This window comes from Rhamphochromis longiceps, linkage group LG19, assembly GCF_057381845.1.
Source record: "Rhamphochromis longiceps isolate RC_006_pf linkage group LG19, R_longiceps_female_GT1.1, whole genome shotgun sequence".
NCBI lineage: Eukaryota > Metazoa > Chordata > Actinopteri > Cichliformes > Cichlidae > Rhamphochromis > Rhamphochromis longiceps.
The window spans coordinates 24,962,991-24,987,612 of record NC_140575.1 but is presented as its reverse complement, the minus strand read 5'-3'; the positions used below and the strand labels follow the sequence as shown (position 1 = coordinate 24,987,612).

Below are 24,622 nucleotides of genomic sequence, written 5' to 3'. Positions count from 1 at the left end.
GTCTGAAAAAAGTGATGGAGCTGACCCTTGAAAAGTTTATACTGATAAAGCCATGCAGTTCAATTAGTCTCTCAGATAGAGTGCATGCCACAGGGAGCAAGTCATGGAAAAGTCTTGAGTTTAACTAGGTGCACTCTCTCTTTTACGCTGTCTGTCAGTCCATCTCCACCTCACTCCCCATGCGTGCACACAGAGTAGGCTGCCGTGTGCATGCTCTGACACACTAAGACGCATCGACCGCTCTGTGCACACGCATCCCTCAATGCTGAGGTAATTTGTATTAGTAGAACAGCCCATAACTGTGGGTAAAAGAAACAAATGACATATGCAAAGATTTACACTACTTTAAAAGGCTGCGTTGGAGGACTTGAGATGTATATCATCAGTACCTGAATGACGTCTGATATATGACTAACAAGAATCCTACTGAAGAACAATTTAACATAAGTAAAAAGATTTTAAGCTCTGAAGAGAGAGAGATTTAATGTGCACAAAGGCAGTTATCTATGGAAACATATCTGTTCATATCTGAACATTGTTTGAATTTAAAGAAATTTAGGCCACTGCAAAGGCTGCATATCTTGAAAGAAAGCCTGATCCAGCTTCAACCAAGAGCCTGAAATGATTAAACTTCTGAGTGTACTCTGTACTTTCCCTGTTTAATGCTAACCAGTTTTAATGTTTAAAGGAATTGTGTTTTGATTAGTGAAATCAAAACACAGGGTTTTTTTTTATGTTTTCCGTTGGTTATTTCTGCATAACTGTTTACTTTTCAAATGATCTGTTCTTACCCTTTGTCGCCTGTGACTGCTGCTTTGTTAATGATGCACTGACCTCTCAATGCGTTATGATGAGGACTTGTACAATAGATAATGAGCAAAATGTTTAAATATGCATTGCATGCTTTTCTATAAAATAGTTGAAGCAGCTCACCCTGGGCAAGCAGCAATAAAAAGCATTTCAGACCTTTTTATTAATTAAACCATAATACTGCTGAAATTATATATGATGAATAAGCGTAAAATGCATAAAACCATACTGTGCACAAAAAGTACTTAAGTACTTCTTTGCTGGATTTTTCTCTATTGTCAACTACTTTCTTTTTGCACAACCTACGACTTCAAAGGTGCAAACTAGTTCGACTGCTGCTAAAAATATAAGAAATGTGTCAGTGAAAGTCACTATCAGCTTGCGAAATCTACGCTGCGTTCTCTATGAGGGCTCTCCTTGGCAAAACCTGCTCCACATGGCACAGGTCTGCGGTTTTGAGACCGTCATTTTCCTTAATGAAGCTATCCTGTGCAAACAGCACCCCCCGTCGACTCCTGTCTGTAAAGACAGGTGAGAGGTAGCAAGTTGAGAGGTCGGCTTCAGCTAGCTAAACGTTATGGCTGATGCTGCAAGTTTCTGTTTTAATAGTAAGTAAATGCTTTCGTATAAAGCGAAGCTGCCTCGGCTCCGTAATTAGAGCAGCAAATACTTCACGAAACAAAGCGGGTGCGAGGCAGTTTCAGCCGGTGTTCTACCGGAGCTCCTCTTGCTAATGTTTGCTAGTTAGCTAGCTGCTAGTATGTCGCAACCCAGCGTTTGGACTTACCGGAGCTAACGTGACTAGCACACCCGCACCGATCGTTGATTGTGAAGGATAAGCACGAAAGGTGGGTATGTTTAAATTGTATGTGTTTCACAAAACTCGATGCATTAGCCATCACCATTGAAAGTCTAGTAGTTTACCTTAAGGTAGCTTCTCGTTTAATAAATGTAGCAGTTAGCGTGTACGTTGGGAGATGAGCTGTTCTGTAGCCAAGTGATTTTAAAGGCAGTTTGTGGAAAGGCAAAGTGGTGCTTGTATGGTTACCCCTTCCTCATAATGTGTTCACCGTAATAGAGCACACACTGTCAGAATGTAAACATTAGCGTCTCCATTAGCCAATCCATTTGACTGCAGTATCTCCTCGTGGTTTATTGCATTAAAGGCTGCTGCTAGGTCAATATTTACGTAGCAACATTATTATTTACAGATAAAATATGGCACAATTCTTAGCTTAAACTTAAATCTAGGCTAATCGAGGCTTTCTTTCTGGCTAAAGTCCTCCTTCCTTACTCGCCCCACCCTGGTATAGTGGAAAAAGTATGGTGCGATCGATGGTCCATTAGCTACTTTTATTGTTGCTTTAAAGGTGGCGTAAGTTGCTGTCAGTTGCCCTTGTATGATATTAGTTAAAAGATATCGTAGTTTGGAAACACAGGTACCCAAAGTAACTGCATATCAGTTTCCTTTTCAGGCAGCCTTAGTGGTTAATAAATTTCTATAATTTCAAAACAAACCAGCATATAGATTTTATCTGAGGCGATTGAGCTTTCCCCTTATCTAAAATAAAGACTTGCTTAACATGAGATTGTTATAGTTATTGATAACACTGCTCTACAAAAAACTCTTTTTTGTTTGCTATTGGGCACCTCACACCTGCTTTTTATCTGTTTTTTTTGTTCTTGTTTTTTACACTGATTTCAGAAGTACAACCAACTTGCGTCAGGTTTTTGAGATACACATCACTTTTGAATATCAATATAGCAACACAATATCTGGAATTTCAAGCATTTCCCCTACAAAATAGTTTTAATGTGTGTATTCTGATAATAAACCAGAACACAACACCAGACAAAGACGCTAAAGCAAATTCCTGTCAATTTAGCTCAAAATTAAACATGTTAAACAATGTTTAATACATTTGCTTTTGCGCTTGACTTAGCAAGAACCAACAGTAGTCACCCATTATGCTAGGATTGAATTTTCCCTGATATCATTTTATTCTTGATGAAGACTTTCTTCCATGCTCATCGCTGATTTGGTGGGGGGAAAAGTCGAGATGAGAACGTAAGAAGTGCATCTAAAGTGAAGTTCTGCAGTCATTAGCTGAAATGCCTTTAGCATGTTATCCATAAGCTGAGCACAATTCTGTGATTTCCAAGAAAATTCTGGACAACCTGCACGAAGGCTTCCCATGCCGCTGATCCATTTGGCTTCTGAACTCATTGTCAAGCATCATTTCACCAATTTCAGGACCAACACAAACACCTTCCTTAATTTTGGCTACATTTTTCTTGGGACCAGACTTAGGCAGCTCCTTATTCAAAGTCCTTTGTCCAATATATCCACTATCCATTCTCTGCACAAGCCCAAACCATCTCAGCCTCGCCTTTCTAACTTTCTCTCAAATCCGCTCGACCAGAGTTGTGATTAAACAGATTTATACTTCAGTCTGAATAGTTTAGTTTGTGTGGAAGCAACTCTGTTTTCTTTGATTACCTGTTTGGAAAGCGCTTTTGTAGCCTTGCATTTTTAATTTATTTTCAGTTGTTGTTTTGGGGTTTTTTTTGCATGTACAAAATAGTGCAATTAATTAATTAATTGCACTATGTGGCATAATGTTGCAAGCTGCTTGCCACACCTCTTAAATGTGGTGCCAAAGAAAGATGGGAAGGACAGGAGCCAAGTGGGCACAAAATAAGAGAAGCGAGCAGGACTACTTAATATGTCTTCCTCACCTGCGTGCAGGAAGTATGCTTGCAAAGAATGTGGAAGTTGATTGACAAAAAATGGTTTTGTCACTAAAGTTTAGACCAGATTTTCCATCACATCCTCTTTGACAACAGCCACCAGCTTCCTCTATTAAGCCTTCTATAGTCAATTGTGTTTTTCCAGGAGCTTTTGTCACATTTCTGATACAACAAATGTATCCTGTGTATTGATTTTATGTTTATTATCTTCCCTCGCTGCTTTCTTTTTCTGCCCTTAGAATGAATATTTTGGTCCAAAGTGTGTGTGTGTGTGTGTGTGTGTGTGTGTGTGTGTGTGTGTGTGTGTGTGTGTGTGTGTGTGTGGGGAAATTATTTCAGGATCATTACTATGGTGATTAAATAAATGTTAAACCAACCAAGTAGACGGGAATAAATCAAACTCACAAGCAATGCTGGCCCTGGAGTATGAAAACAAGTTTCCCTGGATGTCTTGCACAAATAGTGTTACCAGGCCTCATGTGTATATGCCAAGCAGGAAAAAAACATGTTTATATAACAATTTAATTTTCATAATTCCACTCAGTTCTCACATCACTGGCTCCAGGTGTGTCAGGCCTTTTTACTGCATGTATGAATAGCCTTGTCTAGTTGTTTCAGCAGCCACCCAAGGGTGTGTGTTTTATTTGTGTGTGTGTGTGTGTGTGAGTGGAAAGGGACGTAGCCTAATTGTGGCAATTGTGCTGAGCAAGCTTGTTGTCCTCAGCCCTCTCATGCTTCACATTTTCCGTTGTTAAAACCAGCAACCCTTAAACCCTAAATGCCAACATAATCATGCACAAACACTCTTGGATTGCTTAAATGCAACTTCTGCCACTTTGATTGGTGCCATGAGACCTGCTGTGTCATGATGCCGCAGAAGGTGTCAACAAGGGCAGGATGATGAAAGTGTTGGGGAAGGTAGTCTGAACCAGAAGCCTGTACAGTCATAACAGTAATTGAGGTGTAAGGTGAGAGCTGAAGTTCACGTAAGAGAGGAAAACACCTGCAGGAGAAAATTGCTGCCAGTGTCAGCAAGGGACTTGCTGTGCCTCTCCGTTTAAACCTTTCATCTTCTTAATAGTAATTGACCAGCTTTAGGGCTTAACTGTAAAACTAGTAAGTCTTACAGATTATAAGGGTTTCCACGCCCTTCTCTGTAATGTACACAAATCATTTGGCATGGCTTTTTCTCATCGAGCATCAAATCAGGTTTGCCAAGCATGCAAAGGTGCATTACATCAAAATATTTGACACTTAGGTTACTTGCTTACGTGCGGTTTTAGTAGGTTAAAAACTACTAATACAGGAAGGTGTGTAATGTCTCAACTTGCCCAACTTCAATAGGCTTGTTTGAGATGAGCAAGGCTTGCGTGGAGATGATCACAAGCGATCCCTTGGAATGTTTTCTGGTTAGATTTCTGTCTAGTGACTCAGTCTGAAATCATGCAGATATCAGTAAAGATAACCTCACAGTATCTAGGTGACTGTACCCTGTATTGCTTTCCACCAAAACCTCGGGGTGTGGTGGAAAATGACAGGCTCCGTCTGATCAGCAATACAAAAACATTTCTAACTCCTTTCGTTAAATTAGTCAGACTTGTTTATGTTATCTTCTTTGCAGTCTGATAGTTTTCGTCTACAGAATAAATATTATAAATGTAATTATTTTTTTATTTATTGGCACAAAAGCTTTTTTTCAGTAAAGTAAAATAGCTTTTCCTTATATACCCAAATTCAGCACGTGTTAGAAGAAAAAATGTATCGTTTTAAAAATTGCACCAAGTGAAGTGCATAAAATAGTCTTTCCCTTCATTCATTGTACCTGATCTGAATAAAACTAATAGCAAAGTGCTTGACAGCTGTGAGATCCCTCTGTATTTCCCCAGTAGTGTTTTACATACGGCACTGGTATTTCCACTTTAGAAAAATAATTGTGTGCACCCTGCCATGGAGTGTATATGGTCTTCCCACAGCTACACAAGACACTTTCAATCAAAAGATGGCCAGCATCTTTTGACCAGTATGTTAAACCTTTCCCTGAAGCCATCGTTATGCTCCGTGTTTGGTTGACCCTTGCATCTTTGCCCAAATGCGACTGCGTTGGTGATTTCACTGCATCATTGCTCACTTTTATGGAAGTCCGAGCTGAACAGTGATTTTCTTGACCTGCCTGCAGTTTGTGCTTTGTTTTCAGGTGGCTGAATAAGTTACCTGTGTGGTTTTGCGGTGCAGACACAACTCTACAGCACTCTTTGCATATAATTTGTTCCTGGTTAACATCACTTGACCTAAATTTGCAATATTTCCGAACAGCAAATGACGATTCAATTCAAGGGAAAAGCTCTTTACCTCCTGCCGTGCCACACATTTGAATTTGGTTATGTATCTCTCTTTTAACGCACTTTTACTAAGCCCGTCTAGTCCAGGAAACCTGAAGCTGCACAGTGCAGGGAACAGCTGTGATTGGCTCATGGAGGCATGTTAATCTAGCGACCACTTGATTTGCTTTTACTTTCTATTGGCAGAGCATACATTTTCAGTGGCACTCAATCATGTTCCTTTAATTGTGAGAAGCCAGCATCATGATTGAGATTAACATTTTATTAATTGCACAGCCCTACTGTTAAGATACGCATGGACTGTGTTAGGGCTGTTCGATATAACGATATATATATCGGATGACGATATAAAAACGTCTATCATTTCATTTTACGCTATCGTTTGTTTCGTGGTGTCGCAAAATAAACTGTTTACGGCAATATTTTTTCATCGTTTTGATGGTCACTGTAGTGGCTATATTAATTTCTTAAAGTTCTCTCTTTCTCCTATATTTAATATAACCACGCTACCGATGGACAAGTGCCTGTTTTTTATGCGTTGTCGTTAACAACGACGATGGTAAAACCCTCCATGTCTGCTTATTTATTTTCCACATAAACCTTTCACAATAAAGCTCAAGATCCTGTTGAGACTTTTCAAAATAAACGGAATAATGTGAAAGAGCAGATTATTTACAGATGAGAATTAAAAAAGAGCCGCCAGGTGCTAAAAAATAAACCTTAGACTCAAACGTTAGAACGGGCTTTTCCCCGCAGCACGCTGTGTAATAAATACAAAGAAAACGGCGGCCGTTACAACTTATGTCTAAAAATGTATCGTTTCATGCATCGGTTAAAACACTCGACTCCAGCCACATGACGCGCAGCTGGAAACACTTCCCGCAAGACGAGCTGCCCGAGATTCACAGAATTTACAGAAAATGTTACATTTTTGTGATTTATATCGTTATCAGGACGATAGAATTTCTTATATTGGGATATGAGATTTTGGTCATATCGCACAGCCCTAGACTGTACAAGATTGTATCGCTTCTACTTTGCTGGTGTTTTGTTTTGTGTTTGTTTTTTTTTTTTGTTTTTTTTTTTTTTACATTTTTTGATGCATTTACAACAAAACAATAGGCAGACAGCTAGTGCCAGCTACTCTGAAAAAATAGAAAGCACACTGTTTTGAGGCTTGATATCTTGTTGTTTATCTCCTGAAAAAAAAAAAAATGCAGAGACCTTAGATCACTGTGTAGAATTTATTTTCAGCCCAGCTGTTTTGTAAATGTAATCTCTGCATCTCTGTCTGCAAGATAAGGAGAATGAGCCTCACAAGTCACAACAATATGTAAACTATATACTTAAGGAATGGCATGACACAGTGTTGCTCCTCCACTATGACTGCCTGACAGATCAATAATGAACTCTTGTTTTGTGTTTAGTATCAGAAGGGATAGTACCAGCTTGGCCATGACATTTATTTTTTGCAGCAAACTGGTATAATGCTTGCTTTCATCGTGATCACACTGGCTGTGTGACTAGATCACCCTAGAAACTTTTGTAAGACAGGTTTAGTTCATCTTAAATTAACCAACTATTTTGTATTTGATTGATCAAAAGACATTGGTCTACACTTTGTCGTTTTTTTCGAAAGGTGATTTTTTTTTTTCATAAATATTGAATTTTTATGTCAATGCCTTGTGCAATAACAGGTGTTTAACATTTTTCAGGCTAATTCAGCCTTTTCCCAGGCTTTGGTGGAACCATACTAAGAAATACATGGAGGTCTCCAGTCTTGGTACTAATGCTGCATTCAGTGGACACGGGGAATCCACTCTTATCTCTCCCCAGGGAAAAAAATCAAACAAACAAGCCTTATTAGCTCATCTGTTTCTTCAGTTAAGTGATGGGGGTTGTTATTCATAAAATGGCTAAAAAGCAAACCAGGAGGCAGCCAAGAAATTACATAAATCAGTTAAATCCAATGAGATTCCTGATTAGATTTTCCAACCTTCCACTTCTGATGTGCCATTAATGCAGCATAAGAAGGGGTGTAATCAGGAAAACTAAGTGAAAACACCTGTGTGAAAGTTTGCGAAGCACAAATTAACATTCAACTTTCAATTACCATTGGAAGTTGAAATGTTTACCTCTCATATCTCTGAAAAGACAAGGGCTGAATTAAGTCCCTTTTACCTTGTGTTAGAGTGATGCGATTGTTCTTGAGCGTTTTGTTGTGATTTGACACCATTACAAAGTACATACAGCATCAGGTTTCAGTTTTGTTTGCAACCATGTCAATGACAGTTTGTACGTGGGCTTATAATGACTTCAAAGGATAATTTTCCTAACACAATAAAATGTAAGTGTGGTTTATCAAATTTTCCTTTGGTTCATTATCATGTAATGTTTTAATGCTTCTTGGTAGCAGGGTTAGTGGGTCAAAGGTTCATTAGCGGCCTACAAATGTTCTCCTCGTGCCTGCATGGGCTCTCACCGGGTACTCCAACTTCCCCTGACAATCCAAAGACAATGGTGAATGATTGTGTGTCTTTCTTTGGAAGCCATGCAGCAGACTGGAGAGCTATCTATGGTGTACCCCACCTCTTGTCTTATGGTAACTAGGATAGGTTCTACCCACACTCCTGACCCCACCTACACCTGAGACCCTGAATCTGATAAGCAGAGGAAAAACTTTACAATACAATAAAGTTTAAGTGTGGTTCAACCAATTTTTCCACGAGTTTATCACCTTGTGATGTTTTTAGTGCAGTCAGTGGCTCAAAGGTTCAATAACAGCCGAAGTTTATGGTGTAGTTGTTTTTGTCATTTCCATTGTGAAGTTTTTAGTCTTGCTTTTTTTAACTACCGGTTCATAAAAGCACATTTTAAAAAATGTGTATATCTCATGAATAATAACCACTACCTGGAAATTACACAAATGAGTAAGTCTCTGTGTCCCAGTCTTTCACCATACTGAATCCATTCTTCCAGTTTGGAAGTACATGTACAGTATTGTGGAAAATTTGCAGCCACTTGTCATTTCTTGATAGTTTGTTTCCAAGTAACCAGTCTTCCTTGTAATTTCTAAAGTAGTCAGATGTGGCAAAAGTACAGACATTCTGTACTTATGTGGAAATACAGATATTAGTATTAAAATATACTCTAGTAAAAGCTGAAGTACTTATTCAACGAGTGAAAAGGTATAAGTTCTGAAATGTACTCAAAGTAAAAAGTAGCTCTCTGGGAGGATATTCTACCATCTATCTTTGTGCAAAGTTAACTGAACCTTGTGCTATATTAATACAATAATAAAATAATATTGGTAGATGAAACTTTATTTCAGTCTAAATTTTAATTCTACTGAATGCACTCAGTTTGAATCAGTTATGTAGAATATGAACAAACAATTGGAGAAAATAAAGAAATTCCTCTGTTTTCTGTTGCTTACAGAACAGAGGATGACTTTACCTTTAAACTGAAAAATGAGTACAGTTGGGGGTTAAAGTGGGATTCAACGCGTGGGGTTGTAGTGGCTCAATGTGGGGAAATGAGTAATAACTCTTAATGGTACAGGCTGTGATTAGGTGATCTGGGCCACTGCAGCTCTGAGGTTTACTCGTCTTTGTGGATTTGCACAACTGAATTCAACAAGATATAAGCACATGTCTCATGAGTTGTCTTGGCATCCTCTGTGATGACAGTATATTGTGCATGTTATTTTTATACTAGGCTGTATAAGGTTGGTATGAAGGTGGAATTGAGTGAATGAATCTAAGATTCATCAGCTTAACTTCAAATTCAACTGTGCTACACTTGATGTAACCGAATTCTCACCTTGAGCACCACAGCCACTGTGCACTAGTCACACACAGTTCTTTTTCTAGCTTCGCTCGGTGTTTCACTATGGGAATCGCCTCGGCGTGACCAACTACGGAAGCTCCAATGACACCACGTCTGTCTATGACAGACCTGTCGAGCAGTGCTCAGGGCTCCGCCCCCTCGTACTAACACGGCCGACCAGCTCCTCCTAACTCATTCTCGCTTTCTTCCCGTGAGAAACTACTTTGAGCTCCCTCAGCGCATCCAGGCTAACTTGATTAGCTGCTTAACAGTTCTCAGGCATCCCGTGTAGGAGTACGTCGCCGAACGCAGTTTTTCCGGTTCCAGTTTGGATCGTGCTGAGTAAGTCCTTCGAAAGAAGTGTACTTAGAGTTGCACTGTGGAACAGCAACCGCGTCAGGCGAGCTGTCCCAGCGGTTCCTGGTTTTAGTTAGCGAGGTAGCCGACGTTGTGTGACTCGGGCTAACGCGTTACGGCGAGCTGTTCGTTCAGTGTCCGGCTAGCATTAACTTGTTAGCAGGCCACGAACCACATTAGCGTCTCACTAGCATTAGCTTGTTGGTCGACGTAGGGTTCGGTTAGCATTAAGTTGCTAACGATATTGGCTAGCGGAGTGCAGCCAACGTGTCACGACGAGCTGACTCCCGCCGCGACTAGATCGGATTTAACACCCGCTGCTAGTCCTAGCTACTTACGGGCTAACGTGTCGAGACGAGCCTGGTGTAGCCTAGTCTCACCCCTTTCCGCTAACCATGTCTACGGCTCCTACTCCCGCCAAAAGGTCGGAGCCGAAGGCTAAAGAGGCTGCATCCCGCCCGTGCCCCGCATCATGCGGTGCCACCATCTCGGGCAGGGACCCTCATCCAATGTGCATCGTCTGTATGGGTGCCAAGCATGCTCAGGCTTCACTGGCGGACCCTCAGGGATGCCCACACTGTGCTTTGATGCCAGAGAAAGTCCTGGAAAGGAGGCTGAGAGTAGCAGTAACGAACAGTCAGGACCCCTGCCTGTCGGCTGCTACTGCTACGAGCGATATCCGTCATCCGCGAGCCTCCACAAGCTGGGCGGACATGATGGAAGAAGAGTCCCCGCTCATGCCCCCATCGTTCGAGGACCTCCTCGATCAAAACGTGGGCGAGCCGGGTGGCGAGGACGCGGAGGGCGATGCCGACTCCGACCTCCTCGACCTGGAGGACATGGATGAGGAACAGGAGGATGACTCTACCTTTCCTCCCCAGTAGTCCAGGCCACCGAGTGGGGCTGAAGTTGCACCCCTGGTGGACAGCAATTTGTACGAGGTCTGTAAACGGGCTGCTGCCAAGCTAGGCATCCCATGGCCAGCCGCCCAGGATGCCGAAGGGGCAGAACGTGACTTGTATGACGGCAAGAGGCTCCCACCAGCCTTGCCGCCATCAAAGCAGCTTCTGCCAGCAGTCCCAGCCTGCATGAAAGAAATGAGTCGCTATTGGTCAAGCCCTTTTAAAAGCAAGCTTCCGACCAAGGGCTGCTCTAAGCTTGAGATCCAGGGGATGGGTGAACTGGGGCTGACTGAACCCCCAGCAGTGGAGCCTTCAGTGGCGTATCACCTTCACCCTAACCGCAGGGCAATCTCAGCTTCTTCTAGCATTTCTTTGCCCAACAAGATAGATCGCCTCATGGCATCTATTTATCAAAGGACATACAAATATGATGCACAGTCAGTGTGCTCGCTTAATGCAGTCACACTGCTATCAGCATATCAGGCAGAAATTCTGGAAGACATGGGCCGTCAGCTTGACTCGGGTTGCCCGAACCCAGCCCTCTGGGATGAAATCTGCGTGGTTAATGATCTCATTCTTCGCTCCTCCAGGGGAGCAGTCCAAGGGTGTGGTCGCGTTATGGGCCTTGCAGTCTCGGGTGAGAGAGCCTTGTGGCTAAACCTGTCAGGCCTGGGTGATGCTCAGAAGGCTGAGGTCATGGATGCAGCCTATGACCCAACCAAGGGTCTCTTTGGCCCAGCCCTGGAGAGAATGAGAGAAACAAGCACCCGCAGAAAGCAGGAGGGTGAAGCATTCAATCTCTGCTTACCCAGAAAACCTAACTCTCAGCCCCAGCAGGTGCCAAGAGCTGGCTTTGCAGCAACAGCAGCAGCTGCGAGAGGGAGACAGAGTGGGGTCAGAATGCAGAGAGGAGCAGGAGGCCAGCAGGGTGCCCACCAGGCCAAGGTAGAGAACCGAAGACCTTGGGGCAAGCATTCCTTTGCAGCAGTTGCTGCAAAGAACAAGCCGTCACACCCCGGAGAGGGGAAAAAGAAGCGGTCAGCCTAGCACACCTGCAGCATTCTGTGTCACCCCTCTTTTCTTCCCCAAAGAGAAGGAAGGTGTTAGAAGGGGTAACCAAATCACTCCAAAGTTCAGGGTCTCCGGAAGTTTCCAGTTCACCAGGAGCACCCTCTCAGTCTCCTCCTCCAGTTCAGGGAGGACAGACTTGTGGACAAATGGCGCAGTGTCACCAAACACTTCTAAACACTCTGTCTGTGTCACCAAGCACTGCCCAGAGTCACCAGACACTTCACTGTGGTTTGGGGGTAACAAAAGAAATAAAATGTGCATTTCTGCAGCCAGGCAGTTTGCCAAGGGCAGAATGTCCCCCCAGTTTCAAAATAAAAACAAAAGAAAATCACTGCAATTTGTCTTTGTTCCCAGCGGGGGGAGCTCACGCTCTTCCCGAGGGGGAGAGCCCCAACTCCTTCCGGGAGACAGGGGTGACGTCACGCTACCGCTTCTTCAGAGGCCCGCTCGCAGAGCGGCTGGAGCGGTGGCGCGCATGCGCAGTTCATCCCTGGGTCTTGTCAACCATTTCCCATGGTTACAGACTACAGTTTGCGGCAAAACCACCGAGATTCGGCGGAGTGTTAGCTTCTGTGGCCAGTCGCGATTCAGCGAATGTGCTGGAGGAGGAAATATCCTCCCTGTTACACAAACAGGCGATCGGAGCGGTTCCGAGCGAAGAAGCTCAGCAGGGCTTTTACTCCCGCTATTTCCTCATCCCGAAAAAGGACGGAACGTCGCTCCGTCCTATTCTGGATCTGCGTGTGTTAAACAAGCATTTGAGAAAGTACACGTTCAGAATGCTCACACACAAGATGCTTTGTCGCTCAATTCACACAGGCGATTGGTTTGTTACAATCGACCTATCAGACGCATATTTTTACATCGCCATTTATCCTCCACACAGGAAATATCTCAGGTTCGCTTATCAGAGCGTAGCGTACGAGTTTCAAACTATCCCATTCGGGCTATCCTTAGCTCCGAGGGTGTTCAGCAAATGTGTGGAGGCAGCGCTGTCTCCGTTAAGGAACAGCGGCATCAGAATATTTTCTTACATAGACGATTATCTAATATGCTCACGATCGCGCGAGCAGGCGATCAAAGACTCCGAGGTGGTGGTGAATCACCTCACGGAGCTTGGGTTCACTATCAACCTGGAAAAGAGCCACTTGGAACCCGCACAGTTTACAGAGTATCTGGGGCTCAGAATAGACTCCATCTCTTATCGTATCGCACTTTCAGAGCGGAGGATCGCATCCTTCACTCACTGTCTTTCCCGTTTTCAGCTGGGGAAAGTCGTGCGGTTCCGACTCTGTCTCCGCCTCCTCGGCCTCATGGCCTCGGTGATATCGGTGGTACACTTGGGGCTGCTTATGATGAGAGATTTTCAGCGGTGGGTTGCTTCTCTGCAGCTGTGCCCTCGCCGACATCTCAGTCGTGGTGTAAAAATAACACAGCCGTGTATTGCGGCTCTCCGGCCCTGGAGGAGCCCGACAGCTCTCGCGGCGGGGGTACCGCTCGGGGCAGTATCATCCAGGGTGACGCTGACCACAGATGCATCCCTGTCAGGTTGGGGTGCAACTATGATGGGCAGAGCAGTGAATGGCGTTTGGTCACAGAGACTCACTCTGAATCACATAAATGTGCTGGAGCTCCGCGCGGTGCTCCTAGCCTTACGGCATTTTCTGCCGTATCTCCGGGGTCAACATGTTTTAGTGAAAACAGACAACTCCACTGTAGTTGCTTATATCAACCGCCAGGGCGGCACCCGTTCCCGGCAGCTACACAGGTTAGCCAGGGAAATAATTATGTGGAGCAGCACTCGGCTCCTCTCCCTTCGGGCAACTCACGTGCCAGGAATTCTGAACAGGGGGGCGGACCTCCTGTCCAGAGGAAATCCACTGTTCGGAGAATGGAGGCTTCACCCACAGGTGGTGGAGCAGATTTGGCAGAGATGCGGCCGGGCTGCCGTAGATCTCTTCGCCTCGCGAGAAAACACACAGTGCCCCCTGTTTTTCTCCCTGTCAGACGCACACGCGCCACTGGGCGTGGATGCGCTGGCCCATCCTTGGCCAAAAACTCTGCTGTATGCTTTCCCTCCCCTCAGCCTGATCTCCCCAACACTGATCAGAGTGAGGGATCAGGGGCTGTCTCTGATTTTAATAGCTCCACGGTGGCCATCCAAACACTGGATAGCAGAAATCATCCAGCTTCTGGTGGACGAGCCATGGCCACTCCCCATCCGCAGGGACCTTCTGTCTCAGGCGCGTGGGGAGATATACCATCCCCATCCAGACCAGGTTGCTCTCTGGGCCTGGCCCGTGAAAGGTGGAATTTGAAGGCAGCAGGCATGCCTCCGAAGGTTATTGAAACCATTCAGAATGCCAGAGCCTCCTCCACCCGTTCCATTTACAGCAGTAAATGGCGTGTTTTTGAAGAGTGGTGCCATGAAAAGCAGATTATCCCTTTTCAGTGTTCAGTGGTGGAGCTGTTGTGTTTTCTTCAAGACTTGCTGGACAAAAGGAAAGCTTTTTCCACTATAAAGGTCTATTTAGCAGCTATTTCAGCCTGCCACGTGGGGTTTGGTGATAAACCTGCTGGGCAGCACCCCCTTGTAGGTCACTTCATGAGAGGAGCGCGTCGAACGCTCCCAGTTTCTAGACCACTGGTCCCTTTATGGGATCTGTCAGTCGTTTTAGACGCCCTCTCCCACCACCCCTTTGAGCCTATTGGGGCAGTGGGGTTGAAGTTTCTCTCTCTTAAAACCACTCTGCTGTTGGCTCTAACCACAGCCAAGCGAGTTAGTGAATTACAGGCTCTGTCTATTCACCCCTCTTGTCTACAGTTGGCCCCGGGACTCACTAAAGCACTCCTGAGGCCTAACCCAGCCTTTGTCCCTAAAGTGTTGGAAACATCATACAGGTGCCCTACAGTAGAGCTCCTAGCTTTTCACCCCCCTCCATTCTCTTCCGAGAGGGAGCAGAGGCTGAACACTTTGTGCCCTGTCCGGGCCTTGGGGACTTATGTTGACAGAACAGCTGGATTCAGGAAGTCGGATCAGCTGTTTGTTTCCTGGGCCTCCCCTCACAAGGGCAGGCCCGTATCACGCCAGAGACTAGCTCATTGGATTGTAGAGGCCTTAGCTCTGGCTTATAGCTGTAAGGGCTTGCAGGCCCCCCCGGGACTCCGAGCACACTCCACTAGGGGTGTGGCCACATCCTGGGCGTTGTTCAGAGATGTATCAGTCCAGGATATTTGTGCGGCAGCAAGCTGGGCTACGCCGCACACGTTTGTCCGGTTTTATCGGCTGGATGTTGCACAGTCATCCCTGGCTCAGACGGTGCTGGATTCTGGTGCCTCAGGTTCGACCTGAGATCCTGGAGTAGCACTGGAGAGTAGCTTCGGGAGCTGGCGCAATCCGGGAGTGGGCCATATCTCCCATAGTGATACACCGAGCGAAGTTAGAAAAAGAACGTTGGGTTACTTAACGTAATCCCTGGTTCTTTGATAACAGAGTGAGGTGTTTCACCAACACTTCCCTCCTTGCTTAGGCACGGAAAGAAATCTGCTTGGAATGAGTTAGGAGGAGCTGGTCGGCTGTGTTAGTACGAGGGGGCGGAGCCCTGAGCACGGCTCGACAGGTCTGTCATAGACAGACGTGGTGTCATTGGAGCTTCCGTAGTTGGTCACGCCGAGGCGATTCCCATAGTGAAACACCTCACTCTGTTATCAAAGAACCAGGGATTACGTTAAGTAACCCAACGTTCTTTGCTTTAAATCCATCACAGTACGGCAAATCTAAATTGTTTATGCTGCACTAAGCTGCAGAGTATTTTCATGCCGCTTTTGAATAACACAAACTTGGCATACCTCAGTTTGTTTTGCAGAACGCTTCACAATATGAAAAGTCATTGCTTCACATATACAGATAACATCTGACATAAAAAAATCAGGACTTGCATGTAAGCTTTCAAGTTCCAGTTGATCAACTATCATGAGCAGTTATTACCTTTAAATAGAATTCTCTCTTCTTCCTCTCCGGTCCCGTCTTTCTCTATCTTGAGTGGTTTTAGTTCTCATTCTCTCCCCTGTGAAATATAGCAGCTGTAGCTTTTAAGGTAGAAGGCATATTGTGACAAACTGCACAGAAACAATTTGTGGGTTTGCTGATGTTTGTTGAGGTGATAGAAATTTTGCATTTTTTTTACCTGCCACGTAAAAAAAGGTATTCCCTTTATACTCACTCCTCTTTCTTAGAGCTAGCTAAATACTGAAGTACCACAACTGCAAATTATGGACATCTGCACTTGTTCCAGGCCCACTTTAACCCCTAACTATGGCACACCGTTTTGCCTCTTTGATCCCTTTTTATGCAATGTCGCCTGGTGATTAATATACAAATAGGACTGGCTTTCATGTGTTGTTTAGGCTCAAATCAGTTTGCTGTTTGAAGACCTGCAGTGACGTGAAATAATAACTCCCCTTAAATGTTAAACCAAAAACCAGGAGCCTGTTTTGAAAATGTAAGAAGTAGAAAGTAAAGATATTTGTTTAAAAATGTAGGGAGTAAAAGTAAAAAGTTGTCAGAAAAATAACTACTCAATTACAGAAAATTCTAAGTAAGTAAGTATTTGTACTCATTACTTCTAACCTTTAAAAGTAGTCTTTAGGTTCTTTACTTTATACACTGGCTACTTTTTCACTCATTTCATTCCATTCTATTCCTTGGTAGACCAGTTAACACTAACTTATAAAATAATTCAAGCATAAAAAAGGTCCCTAATGCAAGGGATGAAGAAACAAGTAAAAGTGGAGTGTAACACAATTTTTGGGCCATTTTCTCCAGCTAGCGGTCAGCGCAGCACATGTTGCTTTCTATGTGAAAGGGGCTTAAGTACGCTTGGGCAAGATGCGGAACCCTAAATTGCCCCATCGGAGTAGGAATGTTAGATAGAAAGGCACATAGCTGTAGAAAAAAAGTGCTTGTGTGAATTGAATAAGGCATGTTGTATAAAGCGTTTTGAATGCTAGAGTAGAAAAGAGCAGAAAAGTACAATATATGAACCAGTCCATCCACTGTTTGCCCCATCAGAAATGGTCTCAGTGGACTGAACCAAAGATCACTAGCAATCACTGGAAAAATCGGTGGCAATCAATCTTATAGCACCTTCGTTCAAATAGTCATCAGTTTGGAGGTTAAGGAGAGAGGTACAACAGCAAGCAGCTACAGCAATCTGTTAAACATGGTGGAGGCTTTGTCATGATTTGGGTATGTTGACAAAACTGATGGGATTATGAACACTGAAAAGGACTGTCAGGTTTTCCATCATCCATCATACAGTACCATCTGGAAAGCATCTGACTAGCAATAGCTTCATTATTAAGCATGACAGTGATCCTAAGCACACACCCAATGCAGTAAAAACATACCTAGCATTCCTAATCAGTTGAGACTTTCAATGTAAGAGTATCATTTTCCAGGCTTTTTTGCTTTCAGTGTCTTAACACTCCATATATTGCCATATTGATTGCATCCAAGTTCCTGTTACAATATTTTAATTCTTCTGTTCTGTTCCTGATTATACTTGAGTGATAGTTTAAGATCTTCATTCAACAAAGCCATTTTATTAAGAATAACAGAAAGTTTCTCCAGCAGTACATTCAGTGAATAATTCCAAAACCACAACAAAACGTGATTTAGTGACTGTGCACCCACAATCTGTCACCCACAGACCAAAAGGTTCCCCCATTTACATTCCACCCTAGGAATGTCTGCCCTGGATTTTCCACTGTTTGTGGGTAAATATATTAAAAGAGCAACAGAACTGCAATCTTTGCTTTTGGCAAGACCGCTAAAAACCACATTTGTTTCATATTATCAATGTTCTTCTTCTTAGCTTCTTTCCATAGCAGAGATCCAAGTCTGGAATACAGTGACTGTCATCATCCACCCACTTAATAAAACAGTGTTTCTTTAAAACTGTTATGTTTATTCTGTATGGACTTGTACTCAGCTAATCTTGTCTTGTTCATCTCTTGCAGATGGCTGTGTCAGTGCGGGGCCTGTACTTTGTGGTGACCCTGTTTTTGGGTAGTTTCTTCGGGAGCGTCTTCATGCTGGGGCCAGTTTTACCCCTCATGTTGTTGTCTCCTGCTTGGTACCGCTGGCTCAGTGATCGAATTGTGGCTACCTGGCTCACCCTACCTGTGGTGCGTACACCAGCTTACCCTTTTTTTAACCTACTTGTGTGCGACAGATGGTCTTAAGTTACCTGTGCATAGGCTGATGAAAATATGCCTTTTCTCTTAATTTGTCAAAACTATACTTCATTTATTCCAATTATGCCTGAGAACAAGGCAAAGGTCTTGTGTATCATGACTGCAACAATTGATGATCGTATACCTGCTCGTTATCAGATGAAACACAAGGTGGTGCCATGTAAAATCACCTGTGATTGGTTATATGACCATGAACAATGGCAATAATATCCAACCAGTACCAGTATCTTATTATCTTCTCATTCTTTTGGCTCTTTTACCTCTTCCTAGTTCCGCCTCCTCCCTTTCTATGATTTTCCTGTCATCATCCTTGACCACCTTCCTATCTGTCACCCTCGCTTCCCTTTCGGTTCTTTTATGCTCCCTCCATCCTTGTCTCTCTTTTCTAGTCCTTGCTGGAGCTAGTATTTGGAGTGAAGGTGGTAATAACAGGTGATGGTTTCATTCCCGGAGAGCGGAGCGTGATCATCATGAACCACCGTACCCGCCTGGACTGGATGTTCCTTTGGTGTTGTCTGCTCAGGTACAGCTACCTTCGTCTGGAAAAGATCTGCCTCAAGGCTGCGCTTAAGGCTGTTCCTGGCTTTGGTGGGTATACAGTGGGTGCCTTGCCCTTTCCTACACACAAAGACACTCGTGTACACTTACACAAACTATAATGTAATATATGCTGAAAGAGGAGATAAAACCATTAAGACTGACTTGGCTGAATGTAAATATAAAAGAGGAACATTATGATGTAAAGTTAGAGCACTGATGTGTTATACAAGTTCAGCTCCTACTTTAAGATGTTAGCCAGTTTACCTTGATAAGCAGACATGTGACAACTTAATATTTGCTTTGCAGGTTGGGCAATGCAGGTTGCCTGCTTTGTCTTCATTCAGCGTCGTTGGGAGGAGGACAAGAAGCATTTGGAGAACATGCTGGACTACTTTTGTGACATCAGAGAGCCCTTACAGTTGCTGCTCTTCCCAGAAGGCACCGACCTTACCGGTGAAGTGTAAACCTTGCAGTGTTTAATTCATTCATGGGGCAGTCTGTCCATATTTCAGTTATTACTCTGAAAATGTGTTACCCACCAGTCGGCTTCCAGAGCTCAGCGTAGCGCTCCACCTGTTGCATGCCTTTGCGCTCGACACTGTTATGCAAACACAATTTCAGAGTGATAAGACATATCTAAATCTCTTGTCACTGCCATTTCTGCAAGAATGCTCTGATCTCTCGGTCTAAGCAAGAGTGACACTTGTGCCTAAAGGCCCTTCAGATCCCATTTGAGCCAGTCAAAGTCCTGAGTAGCATTACTGGGAGAAGCTTAACTCCCATTTACATATCATGATGTCATGTTGAGCTGAATGTAGTTACATCATAATTAGCCAGTAGGGTCTAAGTATTACTTTACAGTTGGTGTTATGTTTGCACCCTTGCGAGTGTGTTTGCAAGTAAGCCTCTTAGACTTCAAGGCTTGATTTGACGCAAGAAACAAGGGGATATATACACGGTATGTTGACTTCTTACGTGGAAGTTCATTAGTCCCACACTGCTTATCCTAGAGGCATACAGACTAAAGGATCAAGGTCAGAGCAAACTTTTTAATAAAGCTTTTAAAACTGAATTGAATAAGAGACTGTGTAGGAATGACAAACAGCTTTGTTTAAGAGAACAGGTGTGATCAACAGAGCTGTCTGTTGTCTGAGTACTCTGTCTGAATTTGCTTCTTGTTGCATAATATAACTTATGAGTCATGATATAGTTTACATGTTCCAGCAACAAGTTCCCAAGGAATGTTTGGCTAATAAATAGTCACCTTTCCTGTGTTTATGCCCCCCCATGGATTTTTATAAATGGATAAATGTTTATCTTTAGTGGGTGTATTAATGAATCTAATCATATCCCGTAACCCATGTTGTTATTGTTACTTCTATTTTTATAATAGTACACTGGAATTTTTTGATTATGTATCCCCATGAGTTCGGCTGTTGTTATTATTAAGGCTATCTAATATGCAACAGTTAATCTTGTCCATGGTATTTTGGTTTGACAGTATAAATTTCATCGTAAAGGTACTCTAAGTTTAATAGTTTTAAAGTACAAAGTCAAAATGAATACAGACAGCTAATACTCCTAGCATCTTAAAACAATTCTTGGTTTATTTACCTTATTTTTTGTGCCTACATAAAGGTTTATGCACTCTTCTTAAAGCAGTCATATGATACAAACTTAGAGTCTTGATTGCATCCCAGTAAAAACATTTATCCTGGAGAGAATGAGTAACATGATATGTTTTTACAGAGTTTTTACTCAAGTTTTATGGTGTGTGTCTTCTGCAGAAAATACAAGGGCAAAGAGCGACGCGTTTGCTGCACAGAACAGCCTGCCGAAGTTTGAGTATGTTCTTCATCCCCGCACCACAGGATTCACCTTCATTGTGGACCGACTACGAAAAGGTCAGCTTTGAAGGACATTAACAGCTTCTGAAATCATCTACATTAAACACGTGACCGATTTACTTGTAATAGACACGTTAAGGATAGTTGGCAGCCAGACAGTGTAATGCGTTCACATGAAAATAACCAGGACACAAAGCCTGTCATGAGGACGGAAATATTTTATCTCTAAAACCAACTGAAAATGACACGCTGCTACGATGACTGTACTTATTCCACTGACGCTGTTCATACAAGGAGGGATTATACCTGTTATTCTTCAGAGTCTCAGACATATGCTTTCATCCCAATGCCAGTCATTACAGCTACCCGATATTATCATATTTCTGTGTGAGCTCAACCTGGCAGTCTTCCAAAGGTCTTAAATAAATACCATCTCTGGTCCTGCTGTCTCACCCCCCCACCCCCCCACCCCACCAACCCTGCATGCTCAGCAGTGACACAGACTCTCCAAGCAGGTGTTGTGAAACACTGTGATATCGTCAGACTAAGCCAATTTTCATCTCCCTTTCTTTATGCCACTGACTGACATACTCATGCTGATCATGTTCTCCCTGTCCATATCCACTATGCCCCTCTAAGCTCTATTTTTACTGTGAGAGCAGGCGCTTGCGGGTGTCATCCTGTGCTTTTGGTAATCTATTTTGTTCCCCCTGTGTATACAAGGGCACTGTAGATCAGTGATGACGGTAGTTTTAAAACGGCGAGTTACTGGATAATTGGAGGTGTCTGAGTAACGGGGCCAGTGAACTAGTGTGGTTTTGTAAGAGAGATAATAATTCTCCCTGCAGTGGCTTGTCTTCATGTCTAAAAGATTTACTGTTTGTGGTTCTGGATCGGAAGTAGAGTTTTTCACACTTCTAAATGAATTTGCTTTCATCTTTTTAAAATAGTAAGTCGTGTTATTCTCCCATTCATCATTTTAAATTGTACTTGTTTTTTACTTTTTTCCTAGGTGATAATTTGGATGCCGTCCATGACATTACAGTCGCCTACCCTAAGAACATCCCACAGACAGAACGCCACCTCATATCCGGCCATTTCCCACGTGAGATCCATTTCCATGTCCGGCGCTATCCAGTGTCTGCACTTCCCACCTCTTCCTCTGACTTAGAATCTTGGTGTCGGGAGCGCTGGGCTGAAAAGGAGGTCCGGTTACGGGACTTTTACTCAGGGCAGCCCCGCGCCTTTGACAGGGATGGCATTGCACGAGTACCACCCTGTAAGTCAGAGCTGCGAGTTACTCTGATCAAAGCGGCCTCGCTGCTGTATTGGAGCAGCTTCATTGCTCTGTGTTTCACTGGCCTGTGGCTCTGGGCTCCTTTCAGGCTTTACTTCCTGATCATGGTTGGAGTGTACATAGCTCAGCACAAGCGCTTTGGAGGGCTTGAGATGCTGGAGATGGCCTGCCATCGATACTGGAAGTCGATGTCTGCTGACGTCAGTGAGAACAATAAATTGCTAGATGGAAAAATGAAGTGAGGAAATACAGTTGCGAATGAACAATGACGTGTTACCACCTGTACTCAGCAAAGACTGAGGACTCATTTGTCTACACTTGTTCAGTCCAGTGAGCTAAAGGATCCCATGGTGGGACCTAGTGCTCCATGCCTTAGAAAGACAAAAATAAGTGCACCCACGATGGTATGCATGGCTTCAGTGGAAAGAGCTTTCTGGGGGGGGGGGGGGGGGGGGGGGGGGGGGGGGGGAGGAATGTTAACCATATTAAACTGTGTTGGGTTTAGGGAATTCATCGTAAATGATGTATCACTTGCCCTTTCTGTGACTTTTCTTGTGTAATCACTGTTATTTAGCTTGCCGTCTGTCCATTTTTATCCGTTTCATGTAGTAGGTGTTTATCATGGTTTGTTGTTTGGGACCTCGGTATGGACCTGTGTCAGAAAATACTGCTGTTGGTATTTGTCATACTTGTTAGATATTCATATTTTTGAAATGTATTTTATTGTATGCTGTAATAATTTTTTTAAATCATGAATGGAGCAGAGCCATAGTACAGAACGTGTATGTATGATGATTTGACTTCTGCTAATATTCACATTAGCAGTATAAGCTGGATTGTTTAAATCAATCAGCTTCTGTTAGAAGTGTTCAGCAAGGGGAAAAAAAGGACAGATGTAATTCCCAGAGAGTTATTAAGGCACATATGAGTAAAACTGTTTACGTTTAGTGGGTATAATTACCCTTTTAGCCTATATGGTGGTTTCACTGTATATGTCTCAATTGCTCAAGTCAATATGACAATGCAGCTTTTCCATGTAAACCCAGCAGTGAGAAAAGCAAATGTCAACTTTAAAAACAAAAAGCAATCAAAAGCAAGTAGTCTGTCATGTGAGGAAGCGGTAGATCTACATGTCAGTGGCAGGGTTGCCTGTAGCTATATTGAGGCAGCACTTGTATTATTATCAAAATTAAAGATCTGACTGATAAGTCTGGCTTACTGTAGAAGCAGATGGGCTTTGTGCCCTTTCTGGGGATGAAGAGACACCTTGTAGAGACGGGATGTGTGTGGTGCTGGGGTGGAAGAATGTCCTGTTGGGACAACGTTACCCCTCAATGTGCAGGGTGGCACAGAGAACCAGACTTGGAGTGGAAAACTGGCCCTGAACTCAACCTAATCCAAAAAAGCCCTGTAATGCCCACCACTGCTGGTATCCCTCTCCAGAGGACTGGCATTGATGCGCCGGCTAAACTCAATTAGCAAATGACAGCTGAGAAAGCGACTCCAGTTGTGCCAAAAAAGGAGTGAAATTGAAAGAAGATTGAAGCAGTTCTTCAGCTGCATGTTTCACCTCTTGTTCTCTTTGCCTTTGCTCTCTGTTCAAACTCAATTACATTTTTACTTGAGTGAGTAAAGAAGCTTTTTGTGTTTGGAGGTCTACAGCAGTTTCTGTAACACTGTGAAATGTGTGATCTAGCTGACGACTTCAATCCACTTTTGAAGTACTAATTGTCTGGCACACAACAGAGTCGACAATGGGGTCTTTTTTTGTTTTGTTTGGTTTATGCAAATCCGAAGCTCCTCGAGTTTATGTCAAAAGGGGCTGTTTCTAGTCACTGTGATATAGTTTTGTTAACAACTTGATCATCAGCATGTTTGTTTACCAAATATGGTACTATATAAATGTTTTGTTTTTTCAAACCACTTAAAACTCCCAAACCAGCTGGAAATCTGTCTCTTTCACCTGTGCCGTTTTGTGTTGCTCATTTTTACATTTACTTGTCGATGCTGGACCTCTTTAAAAATCACTGTCCTCAGGTAAACGCAGTGGACACTGTTATGAGTCAGTCTTTTAAATGAAGAGATATATATCTAAATAAATATGCTGTATCGACTCACTGATGTCTCCCGTCATCTTTTGTTTTTTTAAGTTTAGGAAATGTTGACTCCCAACTTAAGTAGTAACGGCGCTTTTGGTGCCCCAGTGTCATGTGATCGGCAGTTTCATTCATTGCATTTTTTTTCCACTGCAGTCCTTTAATCTTGCATGTCCTGTAACAACTACTGTATTGCAGTGGATGACTCAACAAGACCTTGAATGCTCATGTTGCACAACACTAAGGATGGAAGACCGTCCTGCCTTGTGTGTTTTGTGCGCATACACAAACACTCATATACATGTCACAAATATACATGTCACACACATTCTAGTCTACCATAGACAACCAAAAAGGTCAGGAGCTTTGAAGGTGAAGTGCAGTCGCCATAGTAACTAATGTTGACTCCCTTGTCTCCTGGCAACAGTATGTGGAGTGATGTCAGTGGAAAGCATGCCATTTTCTCCCAGTGACAGAATGTCACTCCTTTTGTGTGTGTGAAGAGAGAGCTGGAAAGAAAAGTTTA

The 24,622-nt window shown here is 43.3% G+C and overlaps 2 protein-coding genes and 1 pseudogene across 3 annotated transcripts; all 3 read left to right on the top strand.

Moving 5' to 3' along the window:
- Positions 1-1,517: 1,517 nt before the first annotated feature.
- lclat1 (lysocardiolipin acyltransferase 1) lies at positions 1,518-23,881 on the top strand. 2 transcript variants are annotated; one of them, XM_085391156.1, is made up of 6 exons: positions 1,518-1,658; positions 18,080-18,247; positions 18,706-18,904; positions 19,163-19,309; positions 20,644-20,760; positions 21,716-23,881. In XM_085391156.1, the coding sequence occupies exons 2-6, from the start codon at positions 18,080-18,082 to the stop codon at positions 22,240-22,242; spliced, it is 1,158 nt and encodes a 385-aa protein (XP_085247282.1). In that variant the 5' UTR covers positions 1,518-1,658; the 3' UTR covers positions 22,243-23,881. The 2 variants fall into 2 exon arrangements, with proteins under 2 accessions (XP_085247282.1, XP_085247284.1); XM_085391158.1 differs by lacking the exon at positions 1,518-1,658 and adding an exon at positions 9,922-10,070.
- LOC146646857 (uncharacterized) lies at positions 10,084-12,034 on the top strand (annotated as a pseudogene).
- Positions 11,537-18,069, top strand: LOC146646856 (uncharacterized). The gene has a single exon (XM_085391155.1). It carries the CDS (start codon positions 12,312-12,314, stop codon positions 15,408-15,410), a length of 3,099 nt encoding a protein of 1,032 aa, XP_085247281.1. The 5' UTR covers positions 11,537-12,311; the 3' UTR covers positions 15,411-18,069.
- Positions 23,882-24,622: the final 741 nt, after the last annotated feature.